Below are 24,557 nucleotides of genomic sequence, written 5' to 3' on the forward strand. Positions count from 1 at the left end.
TTCGAACAATCTGAACACATCTCGCAGTCACATCATACTCACCACATAGTCATTCTACCACTCATCGAGCCACAAATTCCACTCATAGGGACACTATTGGACGTATAAGTCCAAAAGCACGTGCTCACACAATCAAAATATCTGTGCTCAAGCTACAGTCAAAACTCGGCCTCAAGTCCTCCAGACTGGCCCATCATTAGCACACCAAAATCACATCTCGCACCTCAACCATGGAATCATAAGCCGTCAGCGCACAGCCGATACCGAGCGATCATGTGCGCATATGAATGCGTGGAAGGAATTCAAAAAGTTACGCTTCAAGCTGAATCAATGTCGCACGATAAGGAAAGAAAGATAGGAAGTATGTCCTAAATGTCTTGTAGCCTCTCGAAGATAGGTATGGACGTCATCATACCAATCCGCAAGACTCTACTAGACACTTGCTCATGACTTGTAGAACCTATGAACCTAGAGCTCTGATACCACCTTGTCACTGCCTAAATTCCGACTAGTCGTGATGGCACCTAACCCAACCCGCTAGGTAAGCCAATTAACCACTAACCAATTCTAATAACAATTTAATAAAGCAATTAAGTAAATAAATATCTGAATCTAATACATTCCCCAAGAACTGGTAGTACAAATCATGAGCTTCTAAGAATAGAGTTTACAAAGCCGAAATAAAATAAATACATAGTCTGTTTGAAAAGTACATAAACAGAGTTTTATAGATCTAAAGCTACCACGAACAAGAGGCAGCTACAACCGGGATGCAGGTACATCTTCAATCCAGCTCTCATCGAACACAGCAACATCAGCAACCAACATCTGCATGCAAGGTGCAGAAGTGTAGTATGAGTACAACCGACCCCATGTACTCAATAAGTAACAAACCTAACCTTAGGCTGAAAGTAGTGACGAGCTAACACAAGGTCGAGTACAATACCAATACTCCACAACAGTTCATAACAGTAAAATACAGGTAATAAGAGATGTATCTCAGAAGTAAAATGCCCAGCTCGTTCACAGTTCCAGAAAATAATCATGCTTTTCAAATACCTTACTGAAAACCCAAATCTTTTACCGAAAATGCCAAAAATATGAGTAAGTTTGAAAACTATAATTTTTCCAAATATCCTTTCCACAATAAATAAAATGTTTCATTTTCTTTCCAAATAGCAAGTGTGAAATACCTCTCTATGCCCACATATCAATGTGTGGGAAAAAATCATGAATGACGTGATATCGTACATCATGAGGAAAAATGCATCTCTATGCTTGTATGTCATGTGTGCATGTCAATGCCATGTATCTCAGAGATGAATCATGTACCCACATTCTCAGAGTACTCAATCTCACTGTCTCACACTTTTCACTCATCACGCTCAACCACTCGGTACTGTATATGGCCCATACGGCCCAGGGAAGATCTATCCCGGAATATATATACATCACTGACCATCAGTCACTCAGTACCGAGGAAGGCCAATCCGGCCCCATGCCGAGGGGCTCCTACAGCCCATGCGCTATCATAAGCCAGATCCAGGCATAAATCAATATAGCATGCTGCGGCATGCAGCCTGATCCCATAACTGTCACTCATAATCAGGCTCTCGGCCTCACTCAGTCATCAATCTCTCCAGTCTCATTCACGGGCTCACAATATCATGAAACTAGCCCGACAACAATGATATGATATATCAATAAATAACAACTGAGACTAAGATATGATATGAATGCATGAATATGACTGAGTATGAAATATCAATAAAATCGGTGAAATAACAGCAAGAAATGACCACTACGTGTCCCAACAGTATCGGCATAAAGCCTAAACATGATATCTAGCATGATTGACAGCTCAATTACTTTATCACATGGTAAAAATACGGATATCAACAAAATAGGGCCACTATACAGTACCACAAAAGCAACAAAGTCCCAATTCACATCGTGCACACCCATACGCCTGTCACCTAGCATGTGCGTCACATCACACAAATCACATAACACGTATTTTCGAGGTTTCATACACTCAGCTCCAAGATTAGAAGCGTTACTTACCTCGAACAAGCCAACACCAATGCCGAGCAAGCCAAGCGATGCTCCAAAGATGCCATCACATGTGTAGCGACCTCCGAACGGCTCGAAACTAACCTAAAATAACTCAAATACATCAAACAATACTAAAGGAACCAATCCCGATCGAAAAAGATCAACTCTTGAATCAAAAGCCCAAAATGGGCCAAAATCCTAACCCGGGCCCGTACCTCGGAACTCGACAAAATTTATAAAATTCAATAACCCATTCAATTACGAGTCCAATCATACTAGTTTTATTCAAATCCGACCCCAATTTGATGTTCAAAACTCAAACATTCATATTATGAAACTTTAGACCAAAACCCCCCAATTTTCTCTTTAAAATTCATCAACCAAAAGCTAAAATCGAAGATAGATTCATGAAATATAACCAAAATCGAGTAAAGAATACTTACCTCAATTCATATGGTGAAAATTGCATCAAGAATCGCCTCAATCCGAGTTTCATAGCTCCCAAAATGAAGAAAGAACCAAAACCCTCGAACTTATAACATTCTGCCCAGCGACTCCTCATTTGCGGACAATTCGTCGCATCTGCAACCACCGCTTCTGTGGTAAAAACTACGCTTCTGCAAAAATAGCCTTGCCCAGCAACCCCCGCACCTACGGATATCAAATTCCGCTTCTGAGGAGACTCTCGCACATGCGCTTCCACTCGACGCACCTGCGCATCCGCACCTGCGCCCTTTTCTCCGCTTCTGCGGGCCTCCTCATCCAGCTCTCATCTTGCATCTGCAACGCCTTTGTCGCTTCTGCGGCCATCGCACCTGCGCAAAACCAGCCGCAGGTGTGATCACACTAGAACCAGCAGCCTTCAGCAATGCACTATGCAACGAAAGTGATCCAAACCTCGTCTGAAACTCATCCGAGCCACTCGGGACTCCGTACGAATATACCAGAAAGTCCAATAACATAACACGGACCTACTCGAGACCTCAAATCATGCATAATAATATCAAAACGACGAATCGCACCTTAAATCGAACTTAATAAACTTTGAACTTCAAACTTCCACAACTGATATCGAAACCTATCAAATCTCGTCCGATTGACTTTAAATTTTGCACACAAGTCACATTTCATATTACGGACCTATTCTAATTTCCAGAATCGTATTTCGACCCCGATATCAAAAAGTCAACCCCTCGGTCAAACTTTCCAAAATTTAATTTTCGTCATTTCAAGCCTAATTTCACTACGGATCTCCAAATAATTTTTTGGACACGCTCCTAAGTCCAAAATCATCATACGGAGCTACTGAAATTATCAAAATTCTAATCCGAGGTCAAATGCTAATCAAATTTAAAGCTCCCTAGTTGAGAATCATTCTTCCAAATCAATCCCGAATAACTTGAAAATCAAAACCGACGATTTACACAAGTCAAAATATATCATACGGAGCTACTCACGCCTGTAAACTATCAAGCGAAGTGCAAGAGCTCAAAACGACCGGTCGGATCGTTACAATGGTCATCAATCACATCAAATGAATATATTTGTGTTACTGCACACTATGTTGATTTGGATTGAATTTTACAAAAGAGAGTTCTAATATTTCATCATTGCCTCCTCCTCACAGTGGTGCTATTTTGGGTCCAAAGTTGATTAATCTGTTGAAAGAATAGGGAATTGAAAAGAAAATATTTTCTATAACTTTAGATAATGCAAGTTATAATGATAGTGTTGTAGATTGCACTATTAGAAATTCGGCCAAAGCCGACCGCAGCCAACCGACCGACTTCTGTCGATGTTTAAAATATTTAAAAAAAATAAAAATTTACAAAACCTACCAACCTCGATCAATGTTTTTGGCCAAAAAATGCAGAAAATTATTTTTGCGTTCCGCAAAATTTATTTTTCAAGAAACCGATCAACTTTGGTCGGTTTTTCCTTTAAAATAAATCAAAATTAATATTCAAAAAAACGATCGATTTAGGTCATAATTTTATTTTTTTAGTAAAATCGGCCGAAATCGGTCGATTATTTTCGCGCGAAAATGCAATTAAAGAGTATAAATAAAATAAAAAAAGTCTTAAACCAAAATAAACTAATGTTCTAGTGGTAGAGTAGTATCCTCCTACAGTATAAACCTCGGTTCGATTCTCGGATGGTGTATTTTTTAATTATATAATTGAAAATATCGACTGACTTCGGTCGATTTTTTGTTTTTTTTTTCTTTTTTGGTCGTCTGTGGAATTTAATTGACCGATTAAAATCGGTCGATTGGCTCTACCGACCTCCACGAATCAGTCGATTGTCGGTCGATTTTTGTCAATCACCGACCAACATCGGTCGATTTTGGTAATCAACTTTCTCTTCTTTTTTTTTTTAGTAGTGTTGCTTGTTTTAGCATTTTAAGCTAATGGATTCTTTTGTGATGGACACTTAGTCCATATCAGGAGTGTAAATCATATTTAGAATTTGATTGTTAAAGCGGGGTTGAAAATAATAGAAAGTGTTACTTTTTACATTAGAGAAAGTATAAGATATATTAAAGGTTTTGAGTCAACGATTGTAAAATTTATTGAGTGGATCAAGAATCTTGGTTTAAAGTTGACGGAAAAAGTGCGCCCGAGATGTGTCTACAAGGTGGAACTATACATAGTTGATGCTTGATACAACTTTTCCTTATCGTTGAGCATTTTCAGACTTCAAGATACTTGGCAAAGATTTTACATGTTGCCCTTCAGATGAGGATCGAGTTAAAGCTGAAATGATTACTAAGTTTATAAGGCCTTTTTATGAAATCACTACACTATTTTCTGGGAGCCATTATCGTACCGCCAATTTATATTTTCATAAAGTTTGAAAAAATAATATGTTGATAAGGGAAGAGACAGGTAGTGAGGATTCTACTATCAAGGCGATGGCTATAGAAATGGAGAAGAGTTTACAAAATATTGGCAAGACAACTACAATCAAATTGCTTCTATGGCAGTCGTCCTTGATCCTCGATATAAGTTAAAATTGGTAAAGTTTTGCTTTTCAAAACTTGATCCTTTGACTTGCAATGAAAAGTTAGGATTGTTGAAGATAATTTGCTTAGGTTGTTTAAAGCATACATGAAAATATCAGATGTTGGAATTGTTGGAAGTAGTAGTCATGGATTCTATGATGGAATAATGGACGAAATGGATGAATTTGACATGTTTGAAAGTTTGTCTGAGTATAGTTCAGAAAAGACACAGTTAGATTTATACTTGGAAGAGCTTGTATTAGTTAGCAAAGGAAATGAAAATTTTGAAGTGCTTACGTTTTGGAAAGATAATAGGAGTAAGTATCCTGAACTCTCATTGATGGCTCGTGACCTGTTAAGTATACCTATCAGCACAGTTGCATCTGAGTCGATTTTTAGTGTTGGTGGTCAAGTTATTGGCAAATTCCAAAGTTCTATTCTACCGAAGAATGCAGAAGCTAAGTTGTGTTCTATAGATTAAATTTTATGGGCATCAAGTTACATTATAATCAATATCACGTGTATATTATTTTATGAACTTTCTTATAGTTTGATAATTTTTTTAAATTTTCTAATTTTTAGCTTGCAATAATTCTAAAGAGGAGGACAATGCAATAGATGTGGAGAAAATTGTCGCTACACTTTCAAAAAGTTTGAATCTTGGTATGATTCAGATTTTTCACTTGATTGTATATTTAAGTTCTCTATTTATCCACACCTTCCAAAATTGTGATTTCTCATTTTACTTCTGTTGAGTGATGCTTTGTCAGGATAACTTTGGTGCTAGAAAGAGAAAAAGGAAAAGTTTGTGTTGAAGAAGATGTTGGCTTGAATATTTGCTTAGTAGTTGTCAGCTATGAAATGAGTGTATTTTTTCTGTTAGTTTCAAAGAAAATCTTGTTATAGTAGTTCACTAGTTTGACTGATGTTTGGATAAAATTGTCTCAAGGACAATAACTCTTATCAAGGTGTTATTTCTCAGCTTCATTTTAACATTGTTCAAGAGATTGTTCATCTGCGTTATTCCTATCTCTATACATGTGAGAATATGTTTGAAAGACAAGAGGATGGCTCTTAACTGAATCATGAAATTTAGGTTCCTGTCTTCTTTTTATTATATGACTTGCAGATGAAGGAGAGGTTTTGAACTTTTTTTGTTCTTACAGTCAATTTCTTGGTTCATTTTACTTCATCGGCTTAGTTTTCCTTTTGAGTTGTTTCATCATGTCAACACATGCTTATACCAGAAGTGCAGAACCATGCTTTAATATTGCAAAATGAAACTTTAATATTTTACCGCCTAAGTTTTAATACACCTTTTCATTCTTCATTTTTCATAAAATAAGCAATTTCGTACTGCCTAAATTCCTATGCAGGATGATAATAGCTGTAAAAATAGTCCTATGCTTTTTTATTTTGCTATCTTATTCTATTTCAACTTTTATATTTATATCAGGCAAATCAATTTGTGAAAATATTATAATTTCCTTTTACATGGAATAAATGCAAAGTTGATAACATTGTAAATATTTGGGTCAAGTTGGGGGTTGAGCTACTACCCATTATTTAGCCAATCTTTACCCGGCCTATCTTGACCCAAGCAAACTTTGGGTTGGACATTGACCCATTTATTAGAGCAGCCATCTTGACCAACCCAAATTCAACCCAAACAACTCATTTACCACCTCTAAATTAATGATGGATGTAAATCATTTGAGGGACCATATGTGGTGCTAGGGGTGGCAAATGACCGGTCGGGTCAGTTATGAGATGGATCGAAAATGGGTAATGCAAAAACAGATAAATTATCCGACCCAAGCCATATTTAATGCGGATAAAAAAATATGTTAAAAATGGATTAATGACGGATAATATAATTATCCATAACTTCTTGAATATGATCACTTTTGGGAGAATCCCTAGTCTCCCAAAATTAAGGAACCCCCAATTTAAAGTTTCACAAATGTAAAAGTTAAATCCATTAGTTATCCATTGGTTAAGTGGACAATATAATTTTTTATCCATATTTGACTCATTTTTAAAAAGTTCATTATCCGACTCATTTTAATAGATAATATGAGCTTTCTTTTATCAATTTTGCCACCACTAGTTGGTGCTGACGACACTTCATTGATTACGAGCCATGATATTTTAACCACTAAATCATTACCATTCTTAACAAGCTTGATGGTCTCTATTTCAGCAGCATAGTTGTAGACACAGTGGTTTTCTGGTATCCGAATTATCTGTAATATGTATAAGATTTAAGTTTTATTGGCAATATAAAGGATTTTTATAGCATCCATGTATTTTAACATGTTCTTATTTTTCAGATATCTCACTTATCATAGGTCAATTATTTTATTTGATAGTATAAAAATTCTTTTGTATAGTCAGTTTGTAAAAGCCAAACTTTTATAAATAAAGTGCGGATGAGCTAAACTTATTTTATGAATTCAGCCTTTAAAAGTTCTACCAATTAAATTTTTAAAATTATGAGTTCAATCCTACTATTTGTTGCAATCTAAGTGAATTTTCACGCATTAACTTATACCATGTTGAAACAACTGGGTTCAGATGAACCCGATGCTATAGGGAGAAATTCAAAAATAGCCAGATTTACAAGTGGTAATTGAAAAATAACCACAGTTTCAAAAATAATCAAAATTTAGCCACTTTTCATGTAAAGATAAATCTGAACGAAAACATTGTTCGAAATCCGAAAAATATTTCAGTATATTATACTGGATTCCAGCATAATATATTGGAGTTCCAGTATAATATACCGGTCCAGCATAATATGCTGGAAGTTCATACACAGGTACTCCAATCTCCAGTAAATTATGCTGGAATTTTTCGCGTGTTGGAGTTCCACCATAATATGCTGGAAGTTCATACACAGATGCACCAATCTCCGGTATATTATGTTGGACCGATCCGTGTTGCAGCAAAATAATGACTATTTTTCAATTATCAATCCGAAAACTGACTAGTCCGTGCTATTTTTACGATGCTATAATGTTGCATCCGCCTCTGATATTTGAAAGGGTGAAAGACGATATTGGGAAATTCAAAATTTGCCATGATTTTTAACACTACCCATGTCTTAGATCCGAAGTCCACAACTGGAAAATCTGTTACGTGGGTAAGCTCACCGAGTTCAGTTCTCAACAGTGGAGAACCAACAGAACGTACTCCTTTGAGCTCCTTTAAACTCTTGTTACTTGTTAGCAATACTGCTCAACTTTATACACTGCCTATCTAGAGGCGGAAACAGAAAAAAAGTAATAAGTGAATTGATCCTTGTTCTGTTGGGTAAATAACTCAGTAATCAAACAAGTATACTATTCAACCTTTATGGAACATGGGTGCCAACAAATAATGTTGGACTAAAATATATACATAAAATAACTAGTTTAACGGAGAGACCATGAGTTCACGTGTCCTATAAACTACCCAATAAATCCGCCCATGTGCCGACCTGATCGACACGCTTCCAAACAATTACTGGTAGCAGTATATGGAGATACAAGTTTCTATTTCTGCTATATGAATGAAGCATAATTAGCAGATCCTCTGGGAATGGAGTTACAGGGAATTGAAATGGCTTCCAAGATGAAGAAAAGCAAAAAAAAAACGACGACTAAAAGGTATTATGATTAGAGGGACACTCATCTATCTCCATTTTCCATGGACGTAATGGAGTATCTGACTAACAAAGAGCATGAGAAATGAAAAACATATGAGGAAAGCAAATTAACACAACAGGTAACTAAACACACATTTTTAAGAACATAAAAACAAAATTCATGAATGAAGTAAGCTCACAGCAAAAGAGAGCTCTTTGACAAGCTTGACAGTTTGCAGTGGCATACTAATTATGGAGCTTTCATGGCCCCAAGCCAATATGCCAAGTTTCTGGTTCCTTTGCTTGGCTACTACTATTACACACAGCTACATGAAATAATTTTCATATGATTCTTTGAACTCTTGATATTTGTAGCTGATCACATATTACGCTGAAAACAATGGCAAGATTTTCACTTGCTCATCAAGGAAAATGATCGCCAGAGCTAGATATTAAGGTAACATAATTCGTTTCCTGATGAGTCACTTAAGATAGCATCATAACTGAAGGACCTGTAGCTCTGGGCAGAGATATCATCTATTAAAAGCTGGAAAAAAACATAATTTTTTTCTGAATTGATTTGTTGAAGAGTGAGTGAATTAGATAATCCAATTTCAGGCTCTATAACATATCAAACTAACATACAACAGATAGGAGGTTGAATATCAAGCAATGGTGCTCTAGAGAAAAAGGACAAAGTCCAATGAATCGGATTAGTCAGAGTACTTGAATATATACATAAACTATATAAACAAGAAACTAGCAAATTCTACAAGACAAGGATTGAGCTTACAAGGATGTCCATCCAATTCATTTAGGTTTCAAGTTCTCACTAATCAAGTAACAAATTTCAAGCACCGAGTATCTTTGTGGATGGTCTGGCATTTGATTGAGCAAAAGCGCATCCCACATTGCACACATGTATAGTTCGCAGAGAAACCACAAACCGTGCAGAAATGACGGCGAGAGATGGAACTTGGTGGTCCCACTGCTGCTCTTAAATAGGTTGGCACATGCGGTGGCAAGGACTCCAGGTTTGCCTATTTTCATAAGTAAAATGTTGAGAGGTTAATCTATGTCACTGAAGCTGAGAAAGAAAGCATCTGCTAGCCCCGGAAATCTATACCTCATGCAAGAGCTCAAGGAATGTTTTGGGCGCTCTCTTATTCTCAAGTGCCTTAGCTTGGCGTGTTTTCCGTTTTGTGCCTTTTGGGTACTTCTTATGAACTACTGGAATAATATTTTAAAAAATTGAAAGTGAGTCAGAAAAGGTCATGATAGGAAATACGAGAAGAAAGGAATAGAACAATACAAATCCTCATCTTAAGACTGGAAGAGAAGGTTTACACAAGAAGTATGTGAAGGATGGAAAAGATAAAGAAGACAAGGATGGCAAGATAAAAATGGTTAATATGAAACTAATGTCACTGTATCCTCGATTCTGGGCTATATCTTTCTGAACATAACCTAAGAAAGAGTCCTGAAAATGAAGATAATACAAGATTCCCCTTTCTCTATTTCAATGGAAAGGGGGAAATCACCCATCTGATAGCCAATTATATTCTTTTCCTTTTTTTTTTCCATCCCATGGTCCAGTGATCGTTAACTTTTTAAAGAGCCTAATAGTAATAGTTTTCTGAGTAGAATACTAAGCCCACAGACACAAGAAAAGAATCACATCCCACGAATCATTTCCTTCTTTTTTCTCTGGGTAAGTACTAAGCCCGCAGACCAAATAAAAGCAACATCCTTAAAACAATTTTTTTATTCCATCCTCTCACTTTTATGGGTAGCAATGCAGGCTGATCTTCCATCAAAACGCACAAGGAAGTGAATTATAGGACCCAGTGCGAATGTGAACGAACTGTGGAAACACTCCTTACTGAGAATATGAATCGACTAAAGCATGTAAATGTACACAAACAAATTCACACTGTACAAGTCCATATGTTCTTCTTACCACCCCTTATTGAGCAACACGAAACAACTAAATCCTGTAAATGTTAGACTTTATGCAAAGTGTTGGAAAAGATATATCTTCTTATCAACAATAAAAAGAAAGATCTATATTCATATCAACTATTCATGGTATATAATTGCTTGCATAAATGACAAAAATTTCTATTCTCACAGTCACACTACTGCTTAGAGTATGTTTAAGTGGAAGGAAATAGAACAGAAGGAACCAATCAAAACTATGCCTCAACTATAAACTAGTGGGTTCAACTATATGGATACGCCGATACGCCATATACAATCAGCCATATCCAGGCCATATTAGTAGATGTAACACGTGCCACGTGCCTAGATGAGCGCATCCCAACCAACGAATTCAATTCAGTATTAAGAGGAACTCATCATACTTAGACTATTTTTACTGCAACAGCTAACCTACCACAATCAGTGGCGAGGCCACAGACAAAGAATGGGTTCAATTGAACCCACTTCATTGGAAAATCATACTACCCAAATAGGGAAAAAACAATTTTTTCGTATATATACTGACAGTTGAATCCCCTTGTAGTGGCAAATGTAGTTCATAAGTTGTTTCAGGTCACAAGTTTGAATTTTTTGTATCCTTTTATTAAAATTCCTAGCTCCGCCACTGACAACAATACTCCTCCTTTGTCTAAGTTACTGGGTTCCAAATTAAGAATTTGTACACTCATTTCTCAAGACAAATACAGGATTTGGACCAAAGTTACTGGATTCACCGAACTCATAACATGTACACTGGCTGTGCCTCTGCCTTTATCTAAAGTTGGTAGCAACTATGTTACGGGAAACTCTGGTATGCACAGTTGGCATAACACAAGGAATAGAGAGAATAAATGCACCATAACTAAACCAAGAAATTCAACTCCAAACAAGCTAAAATTTGTGCAAGCAAAAAAAAAAACCTTGATCTTCATCGTCAAGAGAAGCTTCATCATCATCGTCAAGTAGTTGTTGTTCCACTACTGCATTATCACTTTCCAATGCATCAAGACGCGCCAGCATAGCCTAAAAATGAATAAATAGATTATTAAAAACCATAGATATATTTTTTTTAAAATGGATTCCTAAATTGATGAATTCAAATTTTTTTTAAAAAAAACAACAAAAATTGGGATAAAACATAAATAAGTGTAATTAGCAGACCTGAGTTCTATTATCAGAACTTGCAAGAGCAGCAGCCATTTTTGGAGCAACCTTACGAGTTCGCATTGACATTCGCCTCGCTGAATTTGACATTTCTTCATCCATTGCTTCAAAGTCAGATTAAAAATTGCGAAATTTTTACTCTTATTAGTACTTTCGAATTTTTCTTCACTTTCCTAATTGGGATACCAAAAAAATTCTGACTTATTTTCTAATCTAAGAGAAGTAGATGGAGAAGAAGGTGAAAACGGCAACGAGTGACCGGCCGGCGGGAGAATTAGGGTTGAAGAACCTTCGGTTTCGGGAAGAAACAGACAGTTTGATTTTCCGAACTGAGGCCAACACATCTGGTATTGAATTCTGTTGCACCCTGAAGATTTTAGAAAATCACGTAAGACCCTAAACTATGCAAAATGGTATATCTGTCCCACTAACTTTGTTATATTGCTCGAACTTTCATTATTTTCAACTTTTACATTTCCTTTGAACAAGGATTTAGCATTTAAATTTTGAGATAGGAATCTGTCTTTTTTATTTTCTATATGAATTAAAGAAACAACTTTCTATGGAGTAAAATGTTAAATAGCTTAATATTTTGAAATTTTTAACGAGTTAAACTATTCATATTTATTCTGCAGAAAAGTCATACTACTAACTACTCCTTAATTTTGGAAACATCCATTTGAATTTTGTTGTCATCATCTTAATATTTGTTAATGTCTCTACTCTCTACGGAACAACTTGAAATTTTTTTGGTTAATAGGGTACTCTATTGAAAATTAAGATTCAGTTAGTACCATACAAGTTGGGGCTTTCACTGTGAAAACAAATTATTTAAATATTTTGTGTTCTTCACTATTTAGCAAATGGAAAGAATTCACCTAACGTTTTTTAAGTATGCTGGAACTTGAACGCTAGTCTCCATGCGGTTATTTTCACGGAAGAATGATTTATTAGTAACCAAACACCAAAAAAGACTTCACAGGAAAATATGTTCCTAAAAAATGACTTTTGCCATATACCATACACCTTTTCTTGCTTCCAAATTACCTATCTAGACATGCTTGGCAAATTCTTCAGCCAATGGAACAAAGAGACTACATGCCTTTTTCCTCCATTATTTTTTATAAATATACATCTTTCTGGATGTAACAACTGGGGCAACAACTCTGCTTTTAAACATCCTTAGCTAACTTTGGGTGCTCACCATGTCAAGAAAAAAGAGTGAGGAAGTGTCTTCTTTCCCTTAAAATGAGGACCCAATGTCACAACTCGCACTTTGGAGTTGTGATTTCGGCCAAGAACTGGTGAGAAAAGGTCATTCTAATGGTCTAACGTAGAATTGTCTACTCGGGCAACTTGGACTTTTTAATTTTAAGCATATATAAGGGGGTATAGGTGATGAAAGCTCCGACCTGCCTCCCCCATACGTGCTTCCACCAAGCCGTATCGAACGAGCTACCTTGGGGGCAACCTCAAGGGCCTGCCTAGATGACTCAAAGGAGTGTCAAAGGTATCCATACGAGTTTGGGAACTCTATGGACGGCGCAACGCCTTCGGGCTAGCGTTGGGCATCAAAGTGGTGCTGGAGGCTCGATGTGTGGGACGGCCAGCCCCGCGGGCTGCCGAATGTTGGAACGAGACCTACGTGCCGATCGGATACTTGATGGACTTATCATAGGGGCATCATGTGTCGACTTGTGAGCATGGCTTGGGTTCAACCATGCAAGCAAGGGTCCGTTGGCCTAAAGGTGCAGTTGTGGGGCGACACTGCACCATTCGGGATGGAAGCGTATCGCGAGGGCAATGTATGGGCATGGCACGAAAGACGCGCATGACAATGGCCAAGGGCTAAAGGTTGCCTTACTCGGGCGAGAAACGAGCTAGTCGCGGATGCACTAGGCGAGTGTCAAGCTTGAGGATTGGGCTGTGCACGCGGGAGCGATGCTCAGTCTTGGGCGAGGGACAAGACATGTCCTAAGCCAATCCCCCAGGGCGCGCATGTATTGTGATCCTAAGAAGAAGCGCCACGACATGTCTAGGGCCTAGACATCTTACGGGCGGCACAAGTTGGGGCGAGCCCCACCAACAGGCACAGGATCGTGCTTGGGAATCCTGGGATAGGAAACAGGCTGGCCTGCAGCGAGGGGAACTGCAGGCGCCGCACGGGCGAGCAGGTACCGCTACCCAATGTAAGGATTTGGGCCTGTGACACCCAAGCTAGATAAGACAGCTGCTTATTCTGTTTCAACAGGACTACATGTTTCAGCTTTTCTAGAGATACCACACCACCACCACCACCACCACCAACAACAACAACAACAACAACAACAACAACAACAAGGTTTCATTGGACTGTAGAGACCATTTCCCTATCTAATGAAAAAGAGAAAGACGACTGGCTTTACGACCCGAGCAAACACTCTCAAGGATCTTTATTCAACTTAAACCTAACTAGTTCAGGCTCTGGAATTTAACTGCACATTCATTTGCAGGATTGCAAAATGAGTCAAAGCTGAACAAAGAGAGATGTTTCTGTTTCTGGATTATAATCTGGAAGTAGCTTGATTTACGATATACAAAATCTTCCACAAATTTACCGAGATTAGCAGATGCTACAACAACAAACTGATTTTAACAAGCTAAGGAAACTTGATAATCTGTGACTTTTCAGAACTAACAAAAACAGACTCACTCTTGACATCAGGTCATCAGCTGATGCAAGTGATCCGTTTTTTTTTAAGCTAATCCTCAGATATCAATTACTAGTTGTGCCCAAGTTAACAAGTGAAATTCAATTATACTCAATGTGTAGGATAAAAATGAAGATTACTCTTGAGGAAAAACGACCAACTTGTATGCAAGGAAGCATAGATTGAATTTTGCAGTTGAACTACTTAAGAACTCTAGGAGGGGCCATTCGAATTACAACGACAACAATAACAAATCCAGTGTAATTCCACTAGTAGGGTCTGGGAAGGGTAGAGTGTAAGAGACCTTACCCGTACCTTAAGAAGATAGAGAGACTATTTTCGGTAGACCCTCGGCTCAAGAAAGATAGAGAGGAAGGAGTAGAAGCAAGCAAAAACACCAGCAAACCAATCAGAAAACAGAAGCGAAAGAAACTATAAGTAATCCCAAAAAATCTGATAATAAGAAAATACAAGACTAATATTAAGGAATGCACTAAAACTACTAGAACGAGTAAGGACAACGCTCGGCTGCCTAGCCTTCTACCAAAACAAATATGAAAATTTTGAAAAATGGTAATAGTTTGTAACTTCTCCAAAGTGGAATCAGTTCATATTTCGTAGTATAAATAGATTTGAATAACTGTAATATGTACAAAATAAGCATGGCGGACGCAGTAAACCTGCACTGCAGATCTCCACCACGTAATTCTGACCAATAAAGGATATGATCCATCTCATAATTGGGCCAGGAATCATCACCATTAATGAATTGCTGATGACGCCTCCAAACTTCTGTGTCATAGATTTCATCTGTCCTGAAACGCAACCCACTATCTTTAACTTCTACAAGAAACTTGTCCAGTGAGTCACCTCTTTTGGGGCTGAAAAGTATGGCTTCGGATGGACCCTCCTTTTTTAACAATGATTTGATAGTTCAGACAAGTGCTCCGTGGAATTCTTTGAAGAAAGTGCTGCAAAATGATAAATGACACCAACGTAAAGGAGAATATCTTTAATGTATAGAAAGGAAAAAGCTCCTCGTTGAATTCTCTCATGTGCACATGAGAGACTGCTTCCAATAAAGACAAGAAAGGAACTCCATCTCATCACAGCTAGATGCCAACAAGGAGTTCTCTCTGATCAGATATCATAATACTCTATAAAACTTCAGTAAAGTCATCTAAACAAATCAAAGTACAGAATATTGTGGAAAAGGATTGGGTAGCCAGCACGATCATTATACAATTTCTGTGTAAAACATAGGGCTTATTTTCTGGTTAACATTGATTAGTCGTTGACGTGAAAACGATGAAACAGAAAAATAATGCACTTGATTTACAACTTTAAGCGGAATGCTCAACGAGGGACAAAAAAAAGTTCAGTGAGAAAAGAGAAAAGAACTACCAGTCACTTGTAATGATGACGTCGAATCTGTTGGAGATATCAGAGACTTTATCCTGACCCCAGTGTAGCATCAATGGCTTCACCTCTGTACCACCAAATGAAGCAGAGTTGGCATTTATATTACGCTGTATATCTGAATGTTAAGTACATATGAAGTAAAGATGAGAGATTTCTACGAAGCAATTGAACCACTAATTAAGATCGACACGTTACGCAATGTTTCATAGGCACAGGTTATCGTTTAAACCAATTGAGATAGCAAAGAAGATTGGAGATTAACCACTGTTGTAATTGAAAGCGAATAGAAGACTGACAATCCCTAGAAGGGTTAATGATAAATTTGATTCACTGCATGGTCACCAATCTATATCTGAGACTAAAGAAAAGCACGCATTAGGTATCCAGGTTCAAGGAGACATAAAAAAGACAAGGCCTTAACAAATACTACATTCTTCAACACACTATCACTGAATGACAAACCATCCAATTATTAGGTTACTATTGGAATTGACAAGTAAAAAACAAGTGGCATCATCAGTAAAGTAAAAATCAACAGCACACACACTTTTCCACTTGGATCAAGCAGAAATTTATCGCCTGATATCCCTCAAGCACAACTATAAATTAGGTGCATATAGAACCACAAATAGTTAATTGCATCGTCAATTCAGCAATTGAAAAACATCAGACCTGTAATGAGGGATGATGATCGGGGCAGACAAGTTTATTAGGCCAATGAAGTCTGATTACTTCATCCATAAAAGGCACAGTTCAACAATCACCAACCTATGTGCTTATTTATCCTAACTGATATAGGTTGGTTCCCAGGAAATAAAAAGCAAGGGCCCCAACACATAGAGCAGTGTTTTAAAAGGTGTTGGTGCAATGCGAGGCGTTTTACTTGTCACGGGACGAGGCGTAAGCTTCGAGGCGCTGGGCATAAGTCCCATGGAACTTTTAATTTTAATATTTTTTAAATAATATAATTGGGAAAAAATATTTTTAAAAGGGTAAAACTACATAGAAATTATAAAAAAATTCAAAAAAACAAAATTATAAAACAAGTGGAAGATGTATATAAATTGTTTTTTTAAATAGAAGCATTTCACCGCATTAACAAGAAACAACTAATATCATGCCTATTACAAGCAACATAGAGGTTCTCACGTTGCATATAATAATACTTCAAAAACATGAAAACATAGCAACAAATGAGAAGAAGAGTAACAGATTAGTATTCCTAGTCCTGGATCTAAACTATTTTTATTTTATCACACTGTCAATCATCAAAACAGAGCACTTTTAATTCCTATGTCAAGAAAAGAGATTATCCACTCCATCTCATACAAATTTAACCTCAATGATCTTGCATTTCTTTGGCGGAGGAAGCAACTTCTCAACAGTAATCCAATCTCGACAAACAGCAAAACATTGCATAAGTATTCACATTTGTAGTTTGAAAAGAACTGTTAGTTTCACCTTGGGTAGAAGAAGACAAAGTGAAAGAATAAATAAGAGATTAGTCTTTGAAGTGAGATACCAGTCAAGAGTAAATGCCAATGCATTTGGACCGTGGTTTATTCACCTAAGCTGTGAGATATATTTCTTTTAATCAGTAAACCAACTGGCGAGATTGAAAATGATATGATTCACACAGGTGATAACTGATAAATACACATCCAACACTTACTACGTGGAAATTCATGCAACTACTTTTAGAGAATATGATGCAGCAATTCCCACGTTTAACTAAGAATTCACAATACTGAACACAACCAGTCCGTGATTGAAAGACATCAACTTTTATTTCTTTGGTGCTTAATGGAGAGAAATCAAAAAACAACCAGGTGAAGGAGGATGAGGATAAAGCAGCTTACAGCAGAACCAGGCAAATTTACGTACTTTCTATGAAAGAAGAAAAGAGCGGAAGAATGCACAAAAAGCTCACAAACAAGTCCAGTGTTATCGATATCATATCTATTGCAGACCTCAAAATCATTAAGATGCTCGATTGTCCAGTCTTTGACTGCATCAAATTCTAAGCATTAGAAACCATTCATGAACACCATCAACCCGTTTTCAAATGAAAAACTTTTTTTTTTTTTTTATAAGAAATTTTCAAATGAAAAACCATTCACCTACTTTCCGTTATTTTCTCTTTACAGGAGTGAAAGAATGAAAAGGCAAAGCAATACATGGCAAAAGTATAAAAGCCATAATATATTCCCCTTGAAATGAAAAAAGGAAAAACAAAACTGACTATGTAAATTCATCAATCAAAATAGATGCTAATGTCAAGGTAACTGAAGTGGAACACTACTGCACCACTACTATTTTTATTTTGGCAAGAAGTATGAACTTGACATAAAATTAATATTTTAAGAACTATTCAACTATGTGTGTGTGTGTTTTTTTTTTATAAAGTTGTGTGTGTGTGTATAATTCAATTTAAGGTGATGAAGGCACCAGGGGCTGATGTCTACTATGCGTGCACGTGAACCAAGTAGCCCTATGTATGTAATAAGAAATCTACAAAATATTTATATATATTTAACTATGAGCCTAGTTATTACTACCTCACTTCGAATTTATGTAAACATATTTGACTATGCACGGAATTTAAGAAAAAATGAAAGACTTTGGAATTTGTGGTCCTAAACAAATCAGAAAAGGGTCAAATATTTATGTGGTTATAAAAGTTTTATTAAGGGTATAAGGGTTATTTTTTTTAACGGACCAAAAAGGAAATAGGTTCACATAAATTATAATGGAGGGAGAATTGTCTATTAACTCGAGTCGCTACATAAGCTCATAAACTTCAAATCGTGTATCCTCTTTGTATATAAGAAGAGGGAAGAAGAGGAAATGAACTTAAAAGTGGAAACTCACTGTAGAGTAAGTGTAGGAGCATTAGGAATAGGCAATGTATAGCATAAAGTAGCATCACGTGATCCGTCTTTCATCAGATGACACGGGATCAAATTAAACCCGTGGGTTGCCTTTCTAGATATTCGCTTGATTCCCAATTCAGATTGATTATCTGAAACACAACAATTTAATACAGTTTATTAAAAAATCAAAAATTTGATTATGTGGGAATGCAAGTGAAGGCAATATAGGAGACCTGAATTGGACATAGGGCGACGAAGGATTTTCCAACAAAGAGATGATGTACTTGTGGTTGATTTCAATCTATTCGCCTCCATTTTTGCACTTCTTAGGCTGCGCTTTCACCTCTGCGTTTGTGTTTAACGGTGGCGGCGGCGGCGGCTGATTACTGTACTTGTCTTCCAAATTCCAATACTACTACGTATTTTATTTAAGTTGCACCTGATTTTAAATTATCAGCGAAAAAAAATAATATTATCACCTCACTTAAAATATAATTGAATTTAGGTCCGATCCATTTTAATTGATTTTTTTATAATTATTTTTACATATATTAAAAAATTTACCTTTTAGTATTAATTAACAATAAAATTAATCATATTAACCTTAATTTGTTCATTAAAAGTAGGGCAAAGGTCCGAATATGCCCTTGTACTATACGAAATTGAGCATATTTGTCATTCGTTAATACCTTAGCTCAAATATGCACTTACCGTCACATAATTGGTCCATATATGCCCTTAAAGTTACACAATTGGCCCATATATGCCCTTTTCGAAACGGAATTCACCTAAACTAATTAGCTCTTTCTTTAATTATATTAAAGTGTATTACAAACACTATTTCCTTTTTCTTAGTACTTTTTTTTTAAACCTTTCTCTTTTCTTTCTTTTTTTTTTTCTTTTTCTTTCTCCCTTATCCGTTTCCTCCATTACTGATGTCTTCTCCATTTTCGTCACCAATTTCACTTGACAAAACTCATGAATTCCAATTACTAAGAAAATTCTCTCATAAGGTAATCAAGTTCCAATTTCACTGGCCCTCTAAATAAACGAAATTAAATTGTTCCAAAAATTATGGTTTAAACTTTAAAATAATAAAAACATCTCAACCTTTAACAATACTCAAAAGACCAAAATATTTAAATTGTTTCCAGAAAGATAATTTAATGATTAAAAGCCTAGAGTTCAAGTTGTAGTGTTATAAATTTGAGTTGTTAGTCTTTTTTCAGCTGGACATTTTCTATATTTTGTATTAACTATATAGATTAGGGGTGTACATGGAACGGGTTGGTTCAAATTTTATCAAAATCAAACCAAACCAATTATATCGGTTTGGATTGTTCGGTTTTGTTGGATTTTCGGATTTTTTGTTACATAAATATTATTTCAATCTTACTTTGTTAAATTTTTTAGAACTAAATATATGTTCAGTAAAAATTAAAAAATTGACAAACGTATGATCTATAAAAAATATTCTTATGGAGGATTTTTCTTAGTAATTGGAATTCATGAGTTTTGTCAAGTGAAATTGGTGATGAAAATGGAGAAGACATCATTAATGAAGGAAATCGGATAAGGGAGAAAGAAAAAGGAAAAAAAAAAAGAGAAGAAAGAAGAAAGAAAAGAGTAAGGTAAAGAAAAAAAAGTACTAATAAAAAGGAAATAGTATTTATAATACACTTTAATACAATTAACGAAAGAACTAATTAGTTTGGGTGGATTCCATTTCGAAAAGGGTATATATGGGCCAACTGTGTAACTCTAAGGGCATATATGGACCGATTATGTGACGGTAAGGGCACATTTGAGCTAAAGTATTAACGAATGGTAAATGTGCTCAATTTCGTATAGTATAAAGGCATATTTGGACCTTTTCCGTTGAAAATATAATAGATACTGGAAGACTCTTTAATCCAAGGACAACTTTGGAAAAAGAAAATTAATTCTTTCTTGATATCTGAAAAAATCAAATATTGTGGACCACAAAAAAAAAATCAATTAAAGTGAACCGGAGGAAGTATATACTTACAGACTCAAAGTGTCAAGATATAGAAGAATAGTTATCATCTTTATAAGATTTTCAGTTAATACTTAACGAGGAATTTGTCTAATTATCTAATAAACTACTTGATTATGTAAATATTTTTATTTTTAGTTATAATATAACTCAAACTCAAATATGATTACATGAACTGCCGGTAATAAGTGGAAGTTGTAATCTTTAAATTATGACAAATAACCTTTTATAGCAAGTTAGAATACACTCAAAGACAAAAAATTTCATTACATTGTTAATATATACAAGTTAAATTCTTATAAATTTTAAAATAGGCTCCGGTTAGATAAGCCTTTGTAATAAGCTAACTCATTTGTTATTCTAAGGTAAGTATGGCAAGTGGGCCGGTTCAGGTCCGGGACCGCGGGCCAAACGGGCTAAACGGATCAGGACCGTTTGGCCCGGTTTTAGTGGGCCGGTCCTATAATTTGGGCTCGCCAGGCCCAGGACCATTTAGCTCGTCAGGGCCCGGAACCAGTCCCTTAGCGGACCAAATGGTCCCAACGGCTATTTTTTTTAAAAAAAAAATATAGCCGTTGGGCTGTCAAAAATAGTCGTTGGCTATTTATAAAATAGCCATTTAACCCCCCTCCCCTCCCAACTTTGTTTTAATCCCAAACTTTTTATAATTACACTTTTTTTCTATTTTCAACTATAAATACCCTATCATTCTTTCATTTTTTTTCTTACAAAATCATCAATCTATCACAATCTCTCTCTAATTTTCTTCTATAATTGCTACTATTGCTTACTTTATTGTTATAATTTGTGGAACAATTGTGAAGTTGGTGAATTGAAGTCTTCAACGATAATCAATTTTCAACAAGTTGTTCGTCAATTCGGTAAACTCGTTCCAACTCTTAAGTTTTAATATTATAATTTTATTTGTTTTATTTATTTTCTATTACTTTATTAATTAAGATGGCTTCCTTAAAAAAACTTTTTGGTAAAAATAAGGAAAAATCCAAGAGTGGCGGATCTAGTGCTCAATCTGTTCCTCCTCCACTGTCCCGGGCTCCCCGAAACAAACTCCATATACGTCCTACACCTGCTATTCTTGATAGCGATAATAGTTTATTACAATTTACTGAAAGTCAATTTTGCCATAATATTAGAGCTGGTGAACAATTAGACCATGAATTAATGAATGCTCTTTATTCTAATCCAACTATTGATGAAAATGATGACGAGGAAATAGATTTTGATGAAACTCAACCGGATGATGATACACCAACTAGTCCTGCTCCTGATGTTAACCCAACTAGTGATAACCCTGCTAATCCAAATGATGCCCCATTTGATACTCCTGTTACTACCCCCTACTTTTTCTAGACAACCTAGCAAACGGACGGAAACATCTCCCATTTGGCCATTTTTTACTCAACTAATTCTAGAAAATAAGGCTAAGTGTAAAACTTGTGGCACGAAATTAGTTTTTAAATATTTTGGATCGCGGGGGGGAGGGGGGGACGAGAACTTTGGCTTAGACACATAATGAAACACCCTCAAGATAGAGTGAGATATCTTCGTCTGAAAGCTTTGGCCGAGGGGAAAAGTCTACCTACTTCTAGTCAGGTTGACCCTAGTACCGGTTCAAATCAATTTCAACCGGGAATTAACACTATTACCGGTGGTATTTTATATTATGATCCAAAAAAAATTGAGAAGAATTGGCAAAAATGGTAACTGTTATGTGTTTACCCTATAGTTTTCCTTCTGACCCTAACTTTGTGCATTATATTAGAAAAAATTTTAATCCTACTTATAAAGGTTTTTCTCGCACACCCGTAAAGAGCGATATTTATAAATATAAATATGAATATGAACAATATTTGCGCTATTTATTTACTCATATAAATTATCGTATTGCTATTACAACTGATATTGGTAGAAGTGGTGACGACTGTGATTACCTTACTATTACCAGTCATTGGATTGATGAGGATTGGATAATGCAAAAGCGCATTATTTCTTATAGAATAGTTAATTCACATCACACATGGCAGTTTATTGCTAGCACAGTTACAAATATTTTGTAGATATTTTTGCATTAGTGATAAAATAATGTCAATTTCAATGGATAATGCTACTAGTAACACAAATGCTATAGCCTTGCTTACCACTATGCTAAATCCTACATTTAGTGATATTTTTTATATTAGATGTATTTGTTATATTTATCATTTAATTGTGGGTGATGGTATGAGAATTTTAAATATTGAAATTGAAAAGGTTAAAATGGCTCTTAACTGGCTTTTTTATTCAAACCGTAGAAGTAGACTTAGAGAATATTTTAAAAGATGCGATGAATTTGGCCTAAGAGAAAGAAAGGTTCCTAAATTTTGTCCAACTAGATGAAATTACATGTATGAAAGTTTGGTTGTTGCATATGAATATAGAAACCCCATAAACTCAACATTTAATGCATATGTAAGTGATGATGATGAGCACCTTACAAATGGGGATTGAGCTAATGTTAAAATACTTGTAGATTTTTTAGAAAAATTTCATATTGCTACAAATGAATTTTCTGGGCAATATTATCCTACTATTTCTAACTGTTTAGTTTATATTGCATAACTTGCAAATTTGTTTGCTCATTTTTAAGAGGGTGGGAAAATTTATAAACTTGCTATTGATTCTATAAAAAAAAAAAGTATAAAAAATATTTTTTCCCTATTCCCCCTATTTATGGTGTTTCTGCTTTGTTAAATTCTTGTATGAAATTAGGAGGTCCTCATTTTTGGTATGAAACTGTTTATAATGGTTTAGCACTTAAAGATGAGGAATTGTCTCAACTTCCGGAAATAATAGCCTCAATTAGAATAAATGCTCAAACTATTTTTAATACTTATCAAGTTGCATTAAATCATGCTAGACCAAATGTTCCAACTCATTCTTCTTCTGATTCTCAATCATCTAAAAGAAATGCGGGAGTAAGAACACTTAGTGCTTGGGCGGGGTTTAGGGGTTCCTAAGGTTCTAGTAGTAGTGATTTTTCACAACTAAATGAGCTTGATATTTATTTGTCGCAGGGAATTGAGGAAGTGAATCCCGACGGTTCCTTTAATCTTTTGGAATGGTGGAAGGACAAAGAAAAACACTTTCCGGTTCTTTCAAGGATGGCCCGAGATATTTTAACTATTCAAACTTCAATAGTGGCATCAGAGAGCGCTTTCAGTCAAGCAAGACTTCAACTCGGTGATTATAGAGCGTCTATGAGGGAGAGTTTGGAAAAATCAGTACTTTTCAGAGATTGGATCCGGTCGAAAATAAAAAAATTTGGACTTGCTGAATCACAACCAAATGAAGACGAGGCTTACGAAGAAAAGCTAGCTGAACTTGCGGAGGATGTTGCTTCGTCCAGAAGTGGCGACGACCAAGCTACTTTTCCGCCACCACCAACGAAAATTCTTCCAGACCTTGATAGATTTATGAAGTTTGTAAGAGATACCATGTAACTTGTATGAACAAAAATTAGTATGTATTATGTAACTTATATTTTGGCACACCTTGATTAGTTTCTTTTTCTTCTCAATGGTGGTATTAGCACCTTGTTGTGCTCATTCCATAGGGGGATGAAGACCAAGAAAGATATTGCCATATTTTTTAATGCTATAATAAAATTACAAGGCATATCTCTTTACAATATTTTTGTCTTTAGACTTAGATATTATTTTTAACA

The 24,557-nt window shown here is 35.9% G+C and overlaps 1 protein-coding gene and 1 pseudogene across 2 annotated transcripts; both read right to left on the reverse strand.

Moving 5' to 3' along the window:
• Window positions 1-9,282: 9,282 nt before the first annotated feature.
• On the reverse strand, window positions 9,283-12,388 carry LOC107771339 (SWR1 complex subunit 6-like). 2 transcript variants are annotated; one of them, XM_016590690.2, is made up of 4 exons: window positions 11,829-12,388; window positions 11,588-11,690; window positions 9,814-9,914; window positions 9,283-9,727 (listed from the first exon to the last, which is right to left on the reverse strand). In XM_016590690.2, exons 1-4 carry the CDS (start codon window positions 11,931-11,933, stop codon window positions 9,524-9,526), a joined length of 513 nt encoding a protein of 170 aa, XP_016446176.1. In that variant the 5' UTR covers window positions 11,934-12,388; the 3' UTR covers window positions 9,283-9,523. The 2 variants fall into 2 exon arrangements, with proteins under 2 accessions (XP_016446176.1, XP_016446175.1); XM_016590689.2 differs by having other exon boundaries at window positions 9,814-9,917; window positions 11,829-12,272.
• A 2,552-nt stretch (window positions 12,389-14,940) lies between these two features.
• LOC107771338 (calmodulin-lysine N-methyltransferase-like) lies at window positions 14,941-19,244 on the reverse strand (annotated as a pseudogene).
• Window positions 19,245-24,557: the final 5,313 nt, after the last annotated feature.

Source organism: Nicotiana tabacum, chromosome 14, assembly GCF_000715075.1.
Source record: "Nicotiana tabacum cultivar K326 chromosome 14, ASM71507v2, whole genome shotgun sequence".
NCBI lineage: Eukaryota > Viridiplantae > Streptophyta > Magnoliopsida > Solanales > Solanaceae > Nicotiana > Nicotiana tabacum.